This window comes from Mustela nigripes, chromosome 6 (genome assembly GCF_022355385.1).
Source record: "Mustela nigripes isolate SB6536 chromosome 6, MUSNIG.SB6536, whole genome shotgun sequence".
Taxonomy (NCBI): domain Eukaryota; kingdom Metazoa; phylum Chordata; class Mammalia; order Carnivora; family Mustelidae; genus Mustela; species Mustela nigripes.
Window position 1 is genome coordinate 107,780,491 of NC_081562.1, and position 13,140 is coordinate 107,793,630.

A 13,140-nucleotide genomic window follows, 5' to 3' on the forward strand; every position below is an offset into this window, starting at 1 on the left:
AGGAATACTCCCAAACTTATTTTACAATGAAAGCATTACCCTGATACCACAATAGATAAGGACACAACAAGAAAATCACAGACAAATATCCCTGATGAACACAGATGCAAAAATTCTCAACAAAATACTAGCAAACCCAGTTCGACAGCACAGTAAAACAATCACTCACCACAACAAAGTGGGATTTATCCCTGGAATACAAGGACGTTTGAATATACACAGATCAGTAAACGTGATATACCACATGAACAGAATGAAAGATAAAAACCATGTGATCTCAACAGATGCAGAAAAAGCATTTGACAAAGTGTAACACCTTTTCATGATAAAAACACTCAACAGACTGGGTTATAGAAGTAACACACACCTCAGTACAATAAAGACCATATACAACAAACCCATAGCCAACATCATTCTCAAAGCTGAAGGGCTGAAAACCTTTCCTCTCAGATTTGGAACACAAGGATGCCCATTCTCACCACTCCTATTCAACAAAGTGCTAAAAGTCCTAGCCGGAGTAATCATGTAAGAGAAAGAAATAAAAGGCATCCAAATAAGAAAGGAAAGAATAAAACTGTCTTTGTTTGAGGATGATATGATCTTGTATGTAGAAAATCCTAGCCTAGACCCCAGCAAAATACCACCAGAACTAATCAATAACTCAGTAAAATTGCAGGATAAAAAATCAACACAAAGAAAGCAATTGTTTCTACACATTAACAACCAAATATCTGAAAAAGTAAAGAGAACAATCTCTTTCACACTAGCATCAAAAAAATAAAATACTTAGGAATAAATGTAATCAAGGAAGTAAAAGATCAACACACTGAAAACTACAAGACCTTGATAAGAGAGACTGAAGAGGACACAAACAAATGGAAAAATATCCATGTTTGTGGACTGGATGAATTAATATTAAAATGTCCATAATACCCCAAACCATCTAGAGATTCAATGCAATTTCCATCAAAATTCCAAGGCCATTTTTCACAGAGGTAGAAAAAAATCTTAAAATTTATATGGAGCTACAAAAGACCCTCAACAGCTAAGGCAATATTGAGAACAAAGCCAGAAGCATCATAATTCTTGATTTCAAACTCTATCACAAAGCTATAGTAATCAACATGTTTTTATTGGCATAAAAACAGACACACAGACCAATGGAACATGCAGAAATAAACCCCAGTTTGAGAAAAGAGCCAAGCATACTTGATGGGACAAGGATGGTCTCTTCTATAAATGGTGTTGGGAAAACTGGACAACCACATGCAGAAGAATGTAAGTGTATCTCTATATTATACCGCTTACAAAAACGAACTTGAAATGGATTAAAGATTTAAGTGTAAGGCCTGAAACCACAAAACCACAAGAAAACAGGGGAAAAGAAACTTGACACTGGTTTCAGGAGTGATTTCTTAGATATGACAGCAAAAGCACAAGCAATAGAAGTAAAATCTCTACAAGTGGGACTACATCAAAATAAAAAGCTTCTGCACAGTTAAGGAAACAATCAACAAAATGAAAAGGCAGTATTTCTCCTTACAGAATGAGAGAAAATTCAAATCATATATCCAACAAGTGGTTAATATCCAAATATATAAAGAACTCCTACGACTCAACAACAAAAAAACTAACAACCTGATTTTAAAAAATGGGCAGAATTGAAGAGATAGCTTTCCAAAAAAGGCTTGCAAATGTCCAACAGGTAGATTAAAAGGTGCTCAACATCACTAGTCATTAGGGAAATGCAAATCAAAACCACAGGATATCCCCTCAAACCAGTCATAATGGCCATCATTAAAAAGAGAAGAGTTAAGTGTTAGTGAAGGTGTGGAGAAAAGGGAATCTTCATGAACTTCTGGTGGGAATGTAAACTGGTGCGGCCCTTACAGACGGCAGTATGGAAGTTCCTCAATAAATGAAAAAAGGGGAAGGACATAAAAGTTAAAAGAAATCTACTTCTGGGTAGATAAAGAAACTGAAAATCAGAATCTTGTTGAGCTATCTGCACTCTGATGTTCATTACAGCATTACAACGGCCAAAATATGGAAATAAACTTAAGTGTCTGTCAATGAGTGAATGGATAACAAAGATGTGGTACATGGACACAAAAGAATATTATCCAGCTATGAGAAAGAAGGAAATCCTGCCATTTTTAATAACTTGGATAGACCCTGAAGGCACTATGCTGAGTGAAGTCAGACAGTGAAAGACAAACACTGTGTGACCTCACTTAAATGAAGAATCTAAAGAAGACAAACTCCGAGAAACAGAGAGCAGAACGGAGGATGCCAGGGGTTAAGGGGTGGGGAATATGATGAGATACTGGTCAAAGAGTAGAAACTTCCAGTTATAAGATTAATAAGCTCAGGGATCCAATGCACAGCATAGTGGTTATAGTTAATCATACAGTATTATATACTTGAATGTTGCTAAGGAAATGGACCTTAAAAGTTCTCACCATAGGGGCACATGAGTGGCTCAGTCACTTGGGCATCTAACTCTTGGTTTTGGCTTGGGTTGTGATCTCAGGGTTAGATCGAGCCCTGTGCTAGGCTCTATGCTCAGAGGAGCATGGTGGTGGGGGGGTGGTTAGAGGGAGTGGAGTGTCTGCTTGAGATTCTCTCTCTCCCTCCCCCACTGACCTGTGGGTACGTGTGTGTACATGCATGCTTGTTTGCTTGCCCTTTCTCAATAAATAAATAAACAAACAAAACAAACAAATCTTTTAAAAAAGAGAAGATTGTCACCACAAAAAAGAATTAGGAACTATGTGATACAATGCAGATGGTACCTAATACTATGATGGTAATAATTTTACAGTTTATAAAAGTATAAATCAACACACTGTATACCTCAGACTTAAATACTGTTATGTGTCAACTATAGCTCAATAAATCTAGGGAAAAAAGGGGGAGGACATAAAAGTCAAAAGAAATAAAGGTGAGATGGCCTTTCTTTTCCAGAGCTGGTGCTCTGATTACTGTATCATTCCTCTTTTCCTTCAAAGTAACTGACTTCTGTCTTCTTTTACCTGTACCCTGCCTCCCAACACTGATTAAATATTTTAGAAAAATGTAGTTTATGGATTTCATAATTTCAAATAATATTCATTATATAGCATGCTTTCTGAAATAGAATTTCCTATCAGCTCTTGGCACACAACCAGAACTCAGAGACACTACATCTATTGTCAGGAACACTGATGGCCAAAGGACCATCAGTCTCACTACTGATTTCTCTACAAGGGTTGTTGAATTATGAGTTATTTTTCTCAGCTTAGACAAAAATCTCTTATAATCTGTAATAAACCATTTCACTTTTGTGAATTTTAAGAAAGATTTTAATTTTTATAAGTTTTTATTAGAATTTTTAAGAGAGAGAGCTTAAGTAAGGAGAGTGGCAGAGGGAGAAGGAAAAGCAGGCTCTCCAGTGAGTAGGGAGCCTGATGCTGGGCATGATCCCAGGACACTGGGATCATGACCTAAGCCTAAAGCAGATGCTTAACTGACTGAGCCACCCAGGCACCCCTCCCTTTTGTGAATTTTGGGGAAGATAAAATTTAGTAAGGGCAAGACAGAATTTATTAGTGCTTGGATCACAGACTACTTTTTTGTCTGTTTTGTCTTTCTTTTTAAAATTTTACTTATTTGAGAGAGAGACAGAGCATGAGAGAGAGAACATGAGTAGGGCAAGGGGCAGAGGGAGAAGCAAACTCCCTGCCAAGCAGGGAGCCCGATGAGGGATTTAATCCCAGGACTCCAGGGTCATGATTTTAGCTGAAGGCAGATGCTCAACTAACTGACTGAGCCACCCAGGCGCCTGTACCTTATTCTTTTTAAAGAATGCTCCTGGGGTGCCTGGGTGGCATAGTCTTGTTTTATTACAGTATCAGATAACTACAGTTATAGTTACTTTCATTCCTTTCTTCTATTTTTTTTTCCTGCATTAGTTTGCTTTCTTCTACTAAAGTAGAATCCTAGGTTTTATTTTATTATATTTTTTTAAGATTTTATTTATTATTTGACAGAGAGAGACACACAATAGAGGGAACACAAGCTGGTGGAGTGCGAGAGGGAGAAGCAGGCTTTCTGCTGAGCAGGGAGCCCAATGCAGGGCTCAATCCCAGGACCCTGGGATCATGACCCAAAGATCATGAGCCGAAGGCAGACGCCCAATGACTGAACCACCCAGGTGCCCCAGAATCCTAGGTTTTAAAATACAACTCAATAGGCTGAACTCCAGGGAGTCCTCACTGAATTCTGCTAGAGTATCCTAAATTAATAAAGAAAAGACGTTTAGGTTTCAAAGCAAGTCCCAAACCTAACCAAAAGCTAATTTTCAGGAAAAGTCCAGAAAATTGTTTTCTCTAAAAAGGTAGTATCATGTGATGGAAGGAACATGAGCACTGAAGTCAGATCTCAGTTTAAATACTGTCTCAACCACTCAATAGCCATGTGAACTATTTAGCATTTTGAAACATGTCTCTTCACGTAGAATATGAAGATAATACTCATAGGATGAGATAAGTAAATGAGAAATCATATTATGTGCAGGTACTCAATATCTCCTCAAACCCTTTCTGAAGCTCAATTTCATGGTACTTTTTGCTTCTTTGATTAATAACAAAAAGAGCTAATTTTATCTAATATTTACCGTGTGCCAGATAATATCATAACTATTGTAACATCTGCCAACACATTTAGTCCTCAGAACACAATAAGGTAGATATTGTTACTCTCCACCTTTTTCCAGGTGAGGCACAGAAGGGTTAAGCAACCTGCCCCAAGTGCCCCCACTCTGAACTTCACAGAAGATTTGAACCTGGGAAGCCTGGCTCCAAAATCTGTACATTTAGTCACTACTCTATGATGTCCGTCTCTATCAGTGAATACGGCCACACTAATGTTATAAACTAACCGCAAATTATGGTTGATTCTGCCAAGCCATTGATTTTAGATGGTCTAAATAAATTAAATCTTGGTAATTAAATATGGGCGTGACTGGAAAAAGAAATTAGAGGAAACAAATGGCTAAAGGGCAAGATTAAGGCATAATGGGCCATGACTCATTCATTCAACAGCTCACTGAATGCCATCATAGGACTGGTACTAATCTAAACACCGAGAATGTTCAGTCAAGAAGAAAGACTAGTCTCTGCTCAAAAGAGCTGAAAATGTGTAAATAAGCACCAGGTAGTGATGAGTACCACAGATTGGGAGGTCTGCAAATGCCTCTCTGGGGAGGGACTATGTAAGCGAAGCTGTGAAGGACAAGAAGCCCATCCTGTGAAGATTAGGAGGAAGTGCATTCCAGGAGAAGAGGCAGCTAGAGCAAAGTTCCAAGGTAGCAGCAGCCTAATCAGGTTTATGAAATGGAAAGAAACCAATGTGGCAGGAGTAGAGCGAGCTAGGGGATAGCTGGTAGCAGAGAGGAAATGTAGGCTGGGGTAGACAAGCAAAGCTCTCAGCCTAAACGGATTCTATTTGGACTACAGCACATGGTAAGGGTATAAAGCAGGAGGCTGGAAAGATCTGATTTATATCTTTTAAGATCCCTCAGTTGCTTTGTGGAAGCAGGCCATAGCAGGCAATGGTGGAGGCAGGGAGACCGGTAGTCCCGGAGGAAGATGCAAAGGGTGATCAGGGCAGTTGGTACTCGAAGAGACAGAGAGCAGTGGACTATTTCAGGCTTGTCGCTACCGATGCTGGCCCTTCTCGGACCACCTTAGCAGATAGTGGGTTTTCTCTCCTTGAGATGGAAGTTTAAGACCTGAAACACTGTCTGATTTAGAGTCATTGTCTTAAGACTTGGAAGCAGTTGGAAATAAACTAGTATTTGGCAAGAGAAAGAGGAGCTTAGTTTTAGGGCAGACTGCATCCTTTTAAAAGAGCTGAAATGATTCTCAATTTGCCAGTGTGGAGCTGACACAGGCACAGAGTCACTAATTCCAGAACATCTGACCTGGAGGGATCCCAGAGGTCATTTAGTGTAAACCAGCACTTACTAGTTTTGGGTGAACTTGAACAAGGAACTCATGACTTCTCCAAATTTGCTTTCTGGATTTGTAAAATTGCAAATGTAACTAGTTACTATATAGGGTTACTGTGATACTGTATAGGGTTGTTGTGAGGATGGAAGGACATGGTATGTGTTAGAGGGCCCACCACAGTGCCTGGGTTACTTCTTTTCTCCTATAAATGACCTATGACTTCCCCGTCTTTTTCTTATCTGAGGCGCTTCAGTTAGATTTCTGAGTCACACAGTAATGTAGATAAAGAACAGACTAAAATTTCAGGATCCCTAAAATTCCATTCTTTTCTCTAGTTCACCTGTCCTCTGTGGAGGGGCTGGGGTTAGAATTTGGGGAATTGGTTTAGATCTGTTGTCCTCCCCGCCAGTGTGAACAATGCACTCAACCAACCTGGCCTGCCTCATCTGCTCCCAATGTCACGCTCATTCCCATCTGTGCTCCTGTCATTCTGTCGTTCTCTTGTCTGGCATGCCCTCTCTTCCTCCACTGAGACATTTTATATTTACTTATTGTCTCTCAGAGTCTAGCCTAAGGTCAGTTCAGTCATTCCTAAAAACTGGGAAGCTTCAAGTGATTTCTTCTTCCTTTGAACTTCTGCAAAGTTAGAATCTGTATTTTGTCTCTGAGCCCTTAATTATATACTCTTCATCATTTGTTGTTGCTCCGTGTGCCCTTGTCTTATCAGGCCCATCAGAATGTAAGCTCCTTGGGGAACATTTTACCTTTTGTCTGCATCCTCAGGAGAATGTGGCAGAGATGAGTACACAATCAATGGGGATCTATTGGCTGGACCTTGAAGAATCTTCTTTCCAGACAGACTTCAGTAAAAGGTTAACTAAAATAACCTGAGCATTAAGGACAGTTAAAAGACACTGGTGGGCTCCACCTGCCAACCCCTATCCTTGGAGGTCAAAGGCATTACCGAAAGAGCATATGTGTGTGTGGAATGGTGCCAGAGAAAATCTGATACCTAAGGATATACTTTTGTTATTTAGGTAACTGTCTGAACTCTTCCCTCACAAGGTGGTGCTTTTTACTAATGTTACAAAAGGCAGGTATCATCATGGAAAGAGTTGGCTTTTCTCAGTTCATCACTTTGGCTCCTTTACTGCTCCTTCTGACAGAGCTACCTATTTATCCATTATTAGCAGAGCCTGGATGACTGAGGTGACTCATAGGTGACTCCCTCTCCTATGTGACACCATCTTACTATCTCCTCAGTCAAAAATTACCTACCAACATAGTAATGGATGTACAATACTGTAATTTATAAGACACACGTATCAGAAAACCAAATATATTTCTCATATACATTTGGTCAAGGTCCACAGTTCCTGACTCAGTTCCAAATACTTGAAATTTCCTAGATAAAGGCATCTTTTGCTGTAATAATTAAGGTGACCTTTAGACCCCACCCAAGGGCAGGGGTTGGTTGCCAGAAGGACAAACCGTGGGATTAGAGGGTACCCCAACTCTCCAGGGGAGAAGACTGGAGTTTGAATCAAACAATGCCCAATAATTTAGTCAAACATGACTGCAATGAAACCTCTGTAAAAACCCAAGAGGATGGGGTTCAGAGAATTTCTGGGTTGGTGAACACGCTGAGCTGCAGGGAGAGTAGTGCGTCCCTGGAAAGGTGCCCCATGAAAGCTCTATGCCCTTTTTCCAAACCTTGCCCTATGTATCTTTCCATGTGGCTATTGATTTATAGCTTTTATCATAGTCTTTAGCAAACTGGTAAACCTAAGTGTTTTCCTGAGTTCTGTGAGCCGCTCTAGCAAATGAAAAGAACCTAGGGAAGAGGTCACTGGAACCTCCAATCTGCAGTTGATGGGTCAGAAGCACAAGTAACAGCCTGGGGCTTGTGACTGGTGTCTTTTTTTTTTTTTTAAAGATTCTATTTATTTATTTGATAGAGAGAGATCACAAGTAGGCAGAGAGGCAGGCAGAGAGAGAGAGAGGAGAAAGCAAACTCCTAGATTGGAATCGGGTCAGAGATTCCAAAAAGGAGTCATATAATGCCACCTCTGTGAGGACTCCTGTTAATCTAGGTGTTTTCATTACTTTTGAATCAGTAAGACTGCCTCTCATGAAGTTCCTTCAGCACTCCACAGGCATGAGTACAGTAATCATCAATGTCTTTGGTGACCAGTTCAATTAATCTTAAAGAGTTTTCAAATGACAGGCATGCCAGTCTGCCTCTATCTGTCTGTCAGGCTTTGTCATCCATTTGCATAATTCCCCACTTTCTGCTCCATTAAGGTCGTTCATTATAAAAACAATACATGCCACAAAAGGCGAGGGCTTGAACACTCTGGTAAATTAGATTTAGATCCTGTTCAACAAGCTCTCAATTCATCAGAGATACACTGATGCTAGAGAGCGACATCCTTCAGAAGCAAAGTGTGAGAATCCAGGCGGCATGAGATCCAGGCTGTCACTGATCTGTGACAAGAGATAGGACTCTGACAGATCTGTGATTTCCCCTTCCCTAAAGTAAAGACAAGAAAAGCCTTATCCTCTAAAGAAGATGTGGTATATACACACAATGGAATACTATGCAGCCATCAAAAGAAATGAAATCTTGCCATTTGCGACGACGTGGATGGAACTAGAGCGTATCATGTCTTTCTCAAGTGGAGAAAGACAACTATCATATGATCTCCCTGATATGAGGAAGTGGTGATGCAACATGGGGGCTTAAGGGGGTAGGAGAAGAATAAATGAAATAAGATGGGATTGGAAGGGAGACAAACCACAAGTGACTCTTAATCTCACAAAACAGAGGGTTGCTGGGGGGAGGGGGGGTTTGGAGAAGGCGGGGTGGGGTTATGGACATTGGGGAGGGTATGTGCTTTGCTGAGTGCTGTGAAGTGTGTAAACCTGGCGATTCACAGACCTGTACCCCTGGGGTTAAAAATATATGTTTATAAAATATTAAAAAAAAAAAAAAGCCTTATCCTCTTTGTGTCCCTTTTATTTTAAGATCCCACCCTGAAGTAAGAACAAGTGTCTATGAAGCCAGGGAAGTGATTTAGGTAAACACATGCCATTCTCATTACCACCACTGCTGAGTAATTCTATGCTACAGCCTGGTGACTTTAGGGAAATATTTATAAGAAGGAGTCTCAGAGAAAAAAGAAACAAAGAGTAGAGGGAGATGGATGGGAAGGGTTAAGAGAGGCAGAAAAATGTATATATATAAGAACGCAGTAAAGAGGCCCTAAGATCAGCTCACGTGGAAAATAGCGTCCCTAGGCCCAGTTTCTAAGTATGGCCTCAAGTGCAAATGAACTTACCGTCCTCGATGTCATAGGCATAGGCAGAGAGGCGCAGGGTGGTGGCGCAGTACTCGCATTTGAAGCAGCTCCGATGGAAGAACTTGCCCTCAGCACTCAGCCTCTCCATCACGTAGACCCGCTTCCGGCAGAAATAGCACGTGTCACTGCCTCCCAAGTTCTGTGGGAACTCCTTCTTTATCGAGCCCTGTAACAGGGGGCGGTGGGAGGCATGTCAGGGCAACACTTCTCAGGCTCACCTCCAGGAGGTGCATGACTTCTCCATACGTGAAACCAACCCTCACTGTGCAACTGTGCTTTGAAACAGACTAAGCTGGCTCCCTCTGCTACTGGCTCTTCCACAACACAGCAGAGCTATAGCTGTGACTGTTACATGTGCCTTCTATGCAGCAAGCTGCAGAAGGCAGACTCTGAATTGATGTTAACCAACAGTTCAGAGGGAACCCCAGTTGGTTTTACAGAACTGCACAACAATCAAACCAAATTATTTTGACAGAACTCTGTTTAGAAGGTAGCATAAAAATACCTCTTCAGTGTTCACATGGTTCTACAGCAATCTGGGTCCCCTGGACTCTAGAGCAATCACTTTTAGAGATACTAAGTACGTTTTTCCACACGACATTCTAAACAACCACTCAGTCCTAGAAATTTAGTTACAAAATTCCGACAACCTTAAAAAAAAAAATTACCACATGGCAGATATTGGCTAGATATGTTACTAAGCTACTTAGAATTAACCAGGTTTATTTGCCACAGCTGTGCTATATCTAGACAGACAGTGCCCTTAATACATCTCTTACCAGTTCCTTCTTGTCTAGAAGGGTTTTGGGCTGTTCTTTCCTTTGAAGCTGATTGGCTATCTGCTCAGCCAATGAGCTCACTCCGCCCGTGTACATCTTTATATACTTCTATTGGTTGGAGATTATAAAATGACCAGAATGAAGGGAAATGAGAAGGAAAAAAATAAATAAATTAAGAAGACAGGGAAAAAAAATCTTTGAAAGGTATAAAATGAATACAAGGTGCAGCAGCAAACCATGCCAACACAGTGCCCACAAGCAGGGAAACTTGGTGTTAAGAAAAATGGGTGTCCTTGTCCACACAGATATAGCAGCATTGGTAAGAATAATGGCTGCAGGAATAATTAAATTCAATAAGGGAGAATAGTCTTTCATGTCTTTTTGGAATATATAGTTCAGGGAGGTGGGAAGACAGGAAGGAAACAAATATAGAATGGAATAAGAAGGGCCTATATCCTAGTGACTCAAATTACATATAAAGAATGCAAGAGGAACAACTCCTACCAAGACGGCAAATGTCCAGATGAACAGCATGTTTCAAGCTGGGTCTGGGGAGGGCTTGGGAAGTTATTTCCTCATTTAGAAAGAAACCAAGCTCACTCCTGCAAGGCTGACTCTCCACTTGGGTAAAAGATGCCAACAGCCTAGTATTATTAGTGATGATCACCTTCCTTCTATTACTGTTTCACTCATAACCTGTCACATGCATCAAATATTCCTGAAATTCATCTGTAGAATCCTTCTTGGCCCATTCTTCCTGTTGACATGTATGTGTTCTATCCGGGCACTACACACTACTGGGCTGGGCTTCTTAAACTCGGCTTCAGGAATCTAACATGCGCAGCCATGCAGACAAGTGGCTCGGTATAGTTTTGGGAAATCAGAATGCATTTTAGTCCAGGAGGGATTATTTTTTCATAGGTTGAAAAAAAGAGAAAAGAAAATATCCAACCAATTCAGTCCTCTTTCTAGCAATGTGGAAGAAGTAACAAGAACCTACCAAATTTCGATTGTAAGCCTTCCTGCTAGGCAGCCTCGCTTTGAGCCTGTCCCGAGAGAATGAGGTCAAAGCCTTGCCGGCCATCCTTTAGAGGCTCCACAGCCACCCTTCCACGTGGAGATGGTCAGGACACGCTGTGTGTGTGATACTCCCTCTCGTAAATTATGTGCAATAGGACAGCTGCAGGCCGGGTTTGAGGAGTCCTCTCATTCTGACTGAGAAACACACCAGGTCCGTTGTCTTGGGGATGTCCACAACCCCATTAGGAAGTGGTGTGAATAGACAATACACACCAACCCATATGTACGAGAACTGCTAGCCTGAGCAACGGCATGGCCAAGGCTGGGCAGGGACAAAGAAGAGAAGCACTCTGGGGGAAAACTAACTCCGTGTGAACTCTACGAGAATAAGCCCAAGTGAGCAAACAATTCTCCAAGGTTCTGTTGGAACCAAGGAGTCAATTCTGTTTTTCAATTTAAAATAAGGGAGGTTTCCAAGGACTGGTGCCACTTGCTCATTAACTCCACAGCTTATACCGATTAGTAGTCGAGAAAAACAAGTGGCTCTAAAATCTAAATCTTCTTTTGCTGAGAGCTATCAGGGAAGCTCGTGCCTGGAACGGACTGGCACCAGGCAGAGCTGAGCTGATAGTTAGCTGACACTGAGGGTACGGGAAATTGCACTTCATTCTGCAGAAAGTAAGTGAGAGCACAGACCAGATGTCACACACGAGGCTGGAATGCCAAGCAAGCCCAGGGTCCTCACTGTTCAGCCAGGACCCTTTCCTCCCACCAGGAACCGGCATATTCAGCAAATACAGCCCAGGGCTGCCCGCGTACAAAGGTACTGGTCACATTCAGTTCTCAGCGATGTGGTAATATTGACAAGCATCCCCTCAAAAGAGGTGGAGACTCTCAAGTTCTATTTTTTCTGGCACGAAAAACAGATGGTTTCCTTCTCCCCTCTCTTAAGAAATAGATTAACTGTAGCAATTGTTGGACTTACACTTTTGCCACCACACATGCATATGCTTCCGCACACGTACTGCATAGACTGCTCGAGAACAGGAAACATAAACAGAAAGGGCAAAAAGACCCGCCAATTGCTCTCTAAACTACTCTATAGTTGGATCAGTTCCATTGTAGGAAATAGCAGGGCTCATTCTTCAAACGATTACAATTCAAGAGGCACCCACAATACTGCATAATCACCACTCCATGGAAGAGATTTAATTACACTATGGCTCATATTTTGTCATACGTATTAATATGAGGACACCTGGAATTTAAAAAGCTAATGGCTAAAAAATATTTATTTTTATTTGATATACCTAAAATATTATAAAAGTGGGTTTATTTGACAGAATTTGATGCAATGAAAGCTAGCAGCCTCTGTAACTTTGGTGTATGCCTACAGACCTCATATGCAAAACAGAGAGACGGACACACACACACACACACACACACGTGGATTCCCACAGAAGACAGGCCAAAGTTAATAGCACTGCAACCTCATTGGGCTACACAACATTTGTGTAGATGAACTGAGGAGAGGCTGAAGAAGAAAGACCATTGCCAAGTTCCAGGCTGTGCTACCTGTCGGAGGGAGTCAGAGGAGGGAGAGGCAGGGCGGTTGGAAGAGCGGAGACTAAGAGAAAGCTCCCACTGGTCAACAAAAAATCGACGAGAAGGTTCAGGCTCTGGCTACAAAATACAAGATGGAGAAAAAAAAAATCAAAGGAAATATTAAATAAAAAGTTACATACTGACCTGAGTGTACGGAATTCGGGAGTTTTAGACCTTTATCTAAATAGTAAATGAAGTAAAGAAATATTCTTAGCTCCCAAAAGCATTAATGGCGCATTCAAGCCTTCCATTCTGCTTTTAGCTCACCCTCGCCTCGTGCTTAAAGTGAAGCTCACTCTGGAACACGGTCACTCTAGTTGTGAGCTTCCTCTGAAAGCCTTGTCTTCTCCTGTTGGGTGGTTTTTACTCAATCCACCCCAA

At 41.3% G+C, this 13,140-nt stretch overlaps 1 protein-coding gene across 15 annotated transcripts in view; it reads right to left on the reverse strand.

The window, feature by feature from the left end:
* Positions 1-13,140, reverse strand: part of MICAL3 (microtubule associated monooxygenase, calponin and LIM domain containing 3) — a 221,544-nt gene that overhangs the window by 81,438 nt on the left and 126,966 nt on the right. For all 15 annotated transcript variants that reach the window (XM_059403945.1, XM_059403958.1, XM_059403956.1 and 12 more), the window contains one exon: positions 9,335-9,521. In XM_059403945.1, the coding sequence (XP_059259928.1) occupies positions 9,335-9,521 (187 nt within the window). The remainder of the gene's footprint in view (positions 1-9,334; positions 9,522-13,140) is intronic.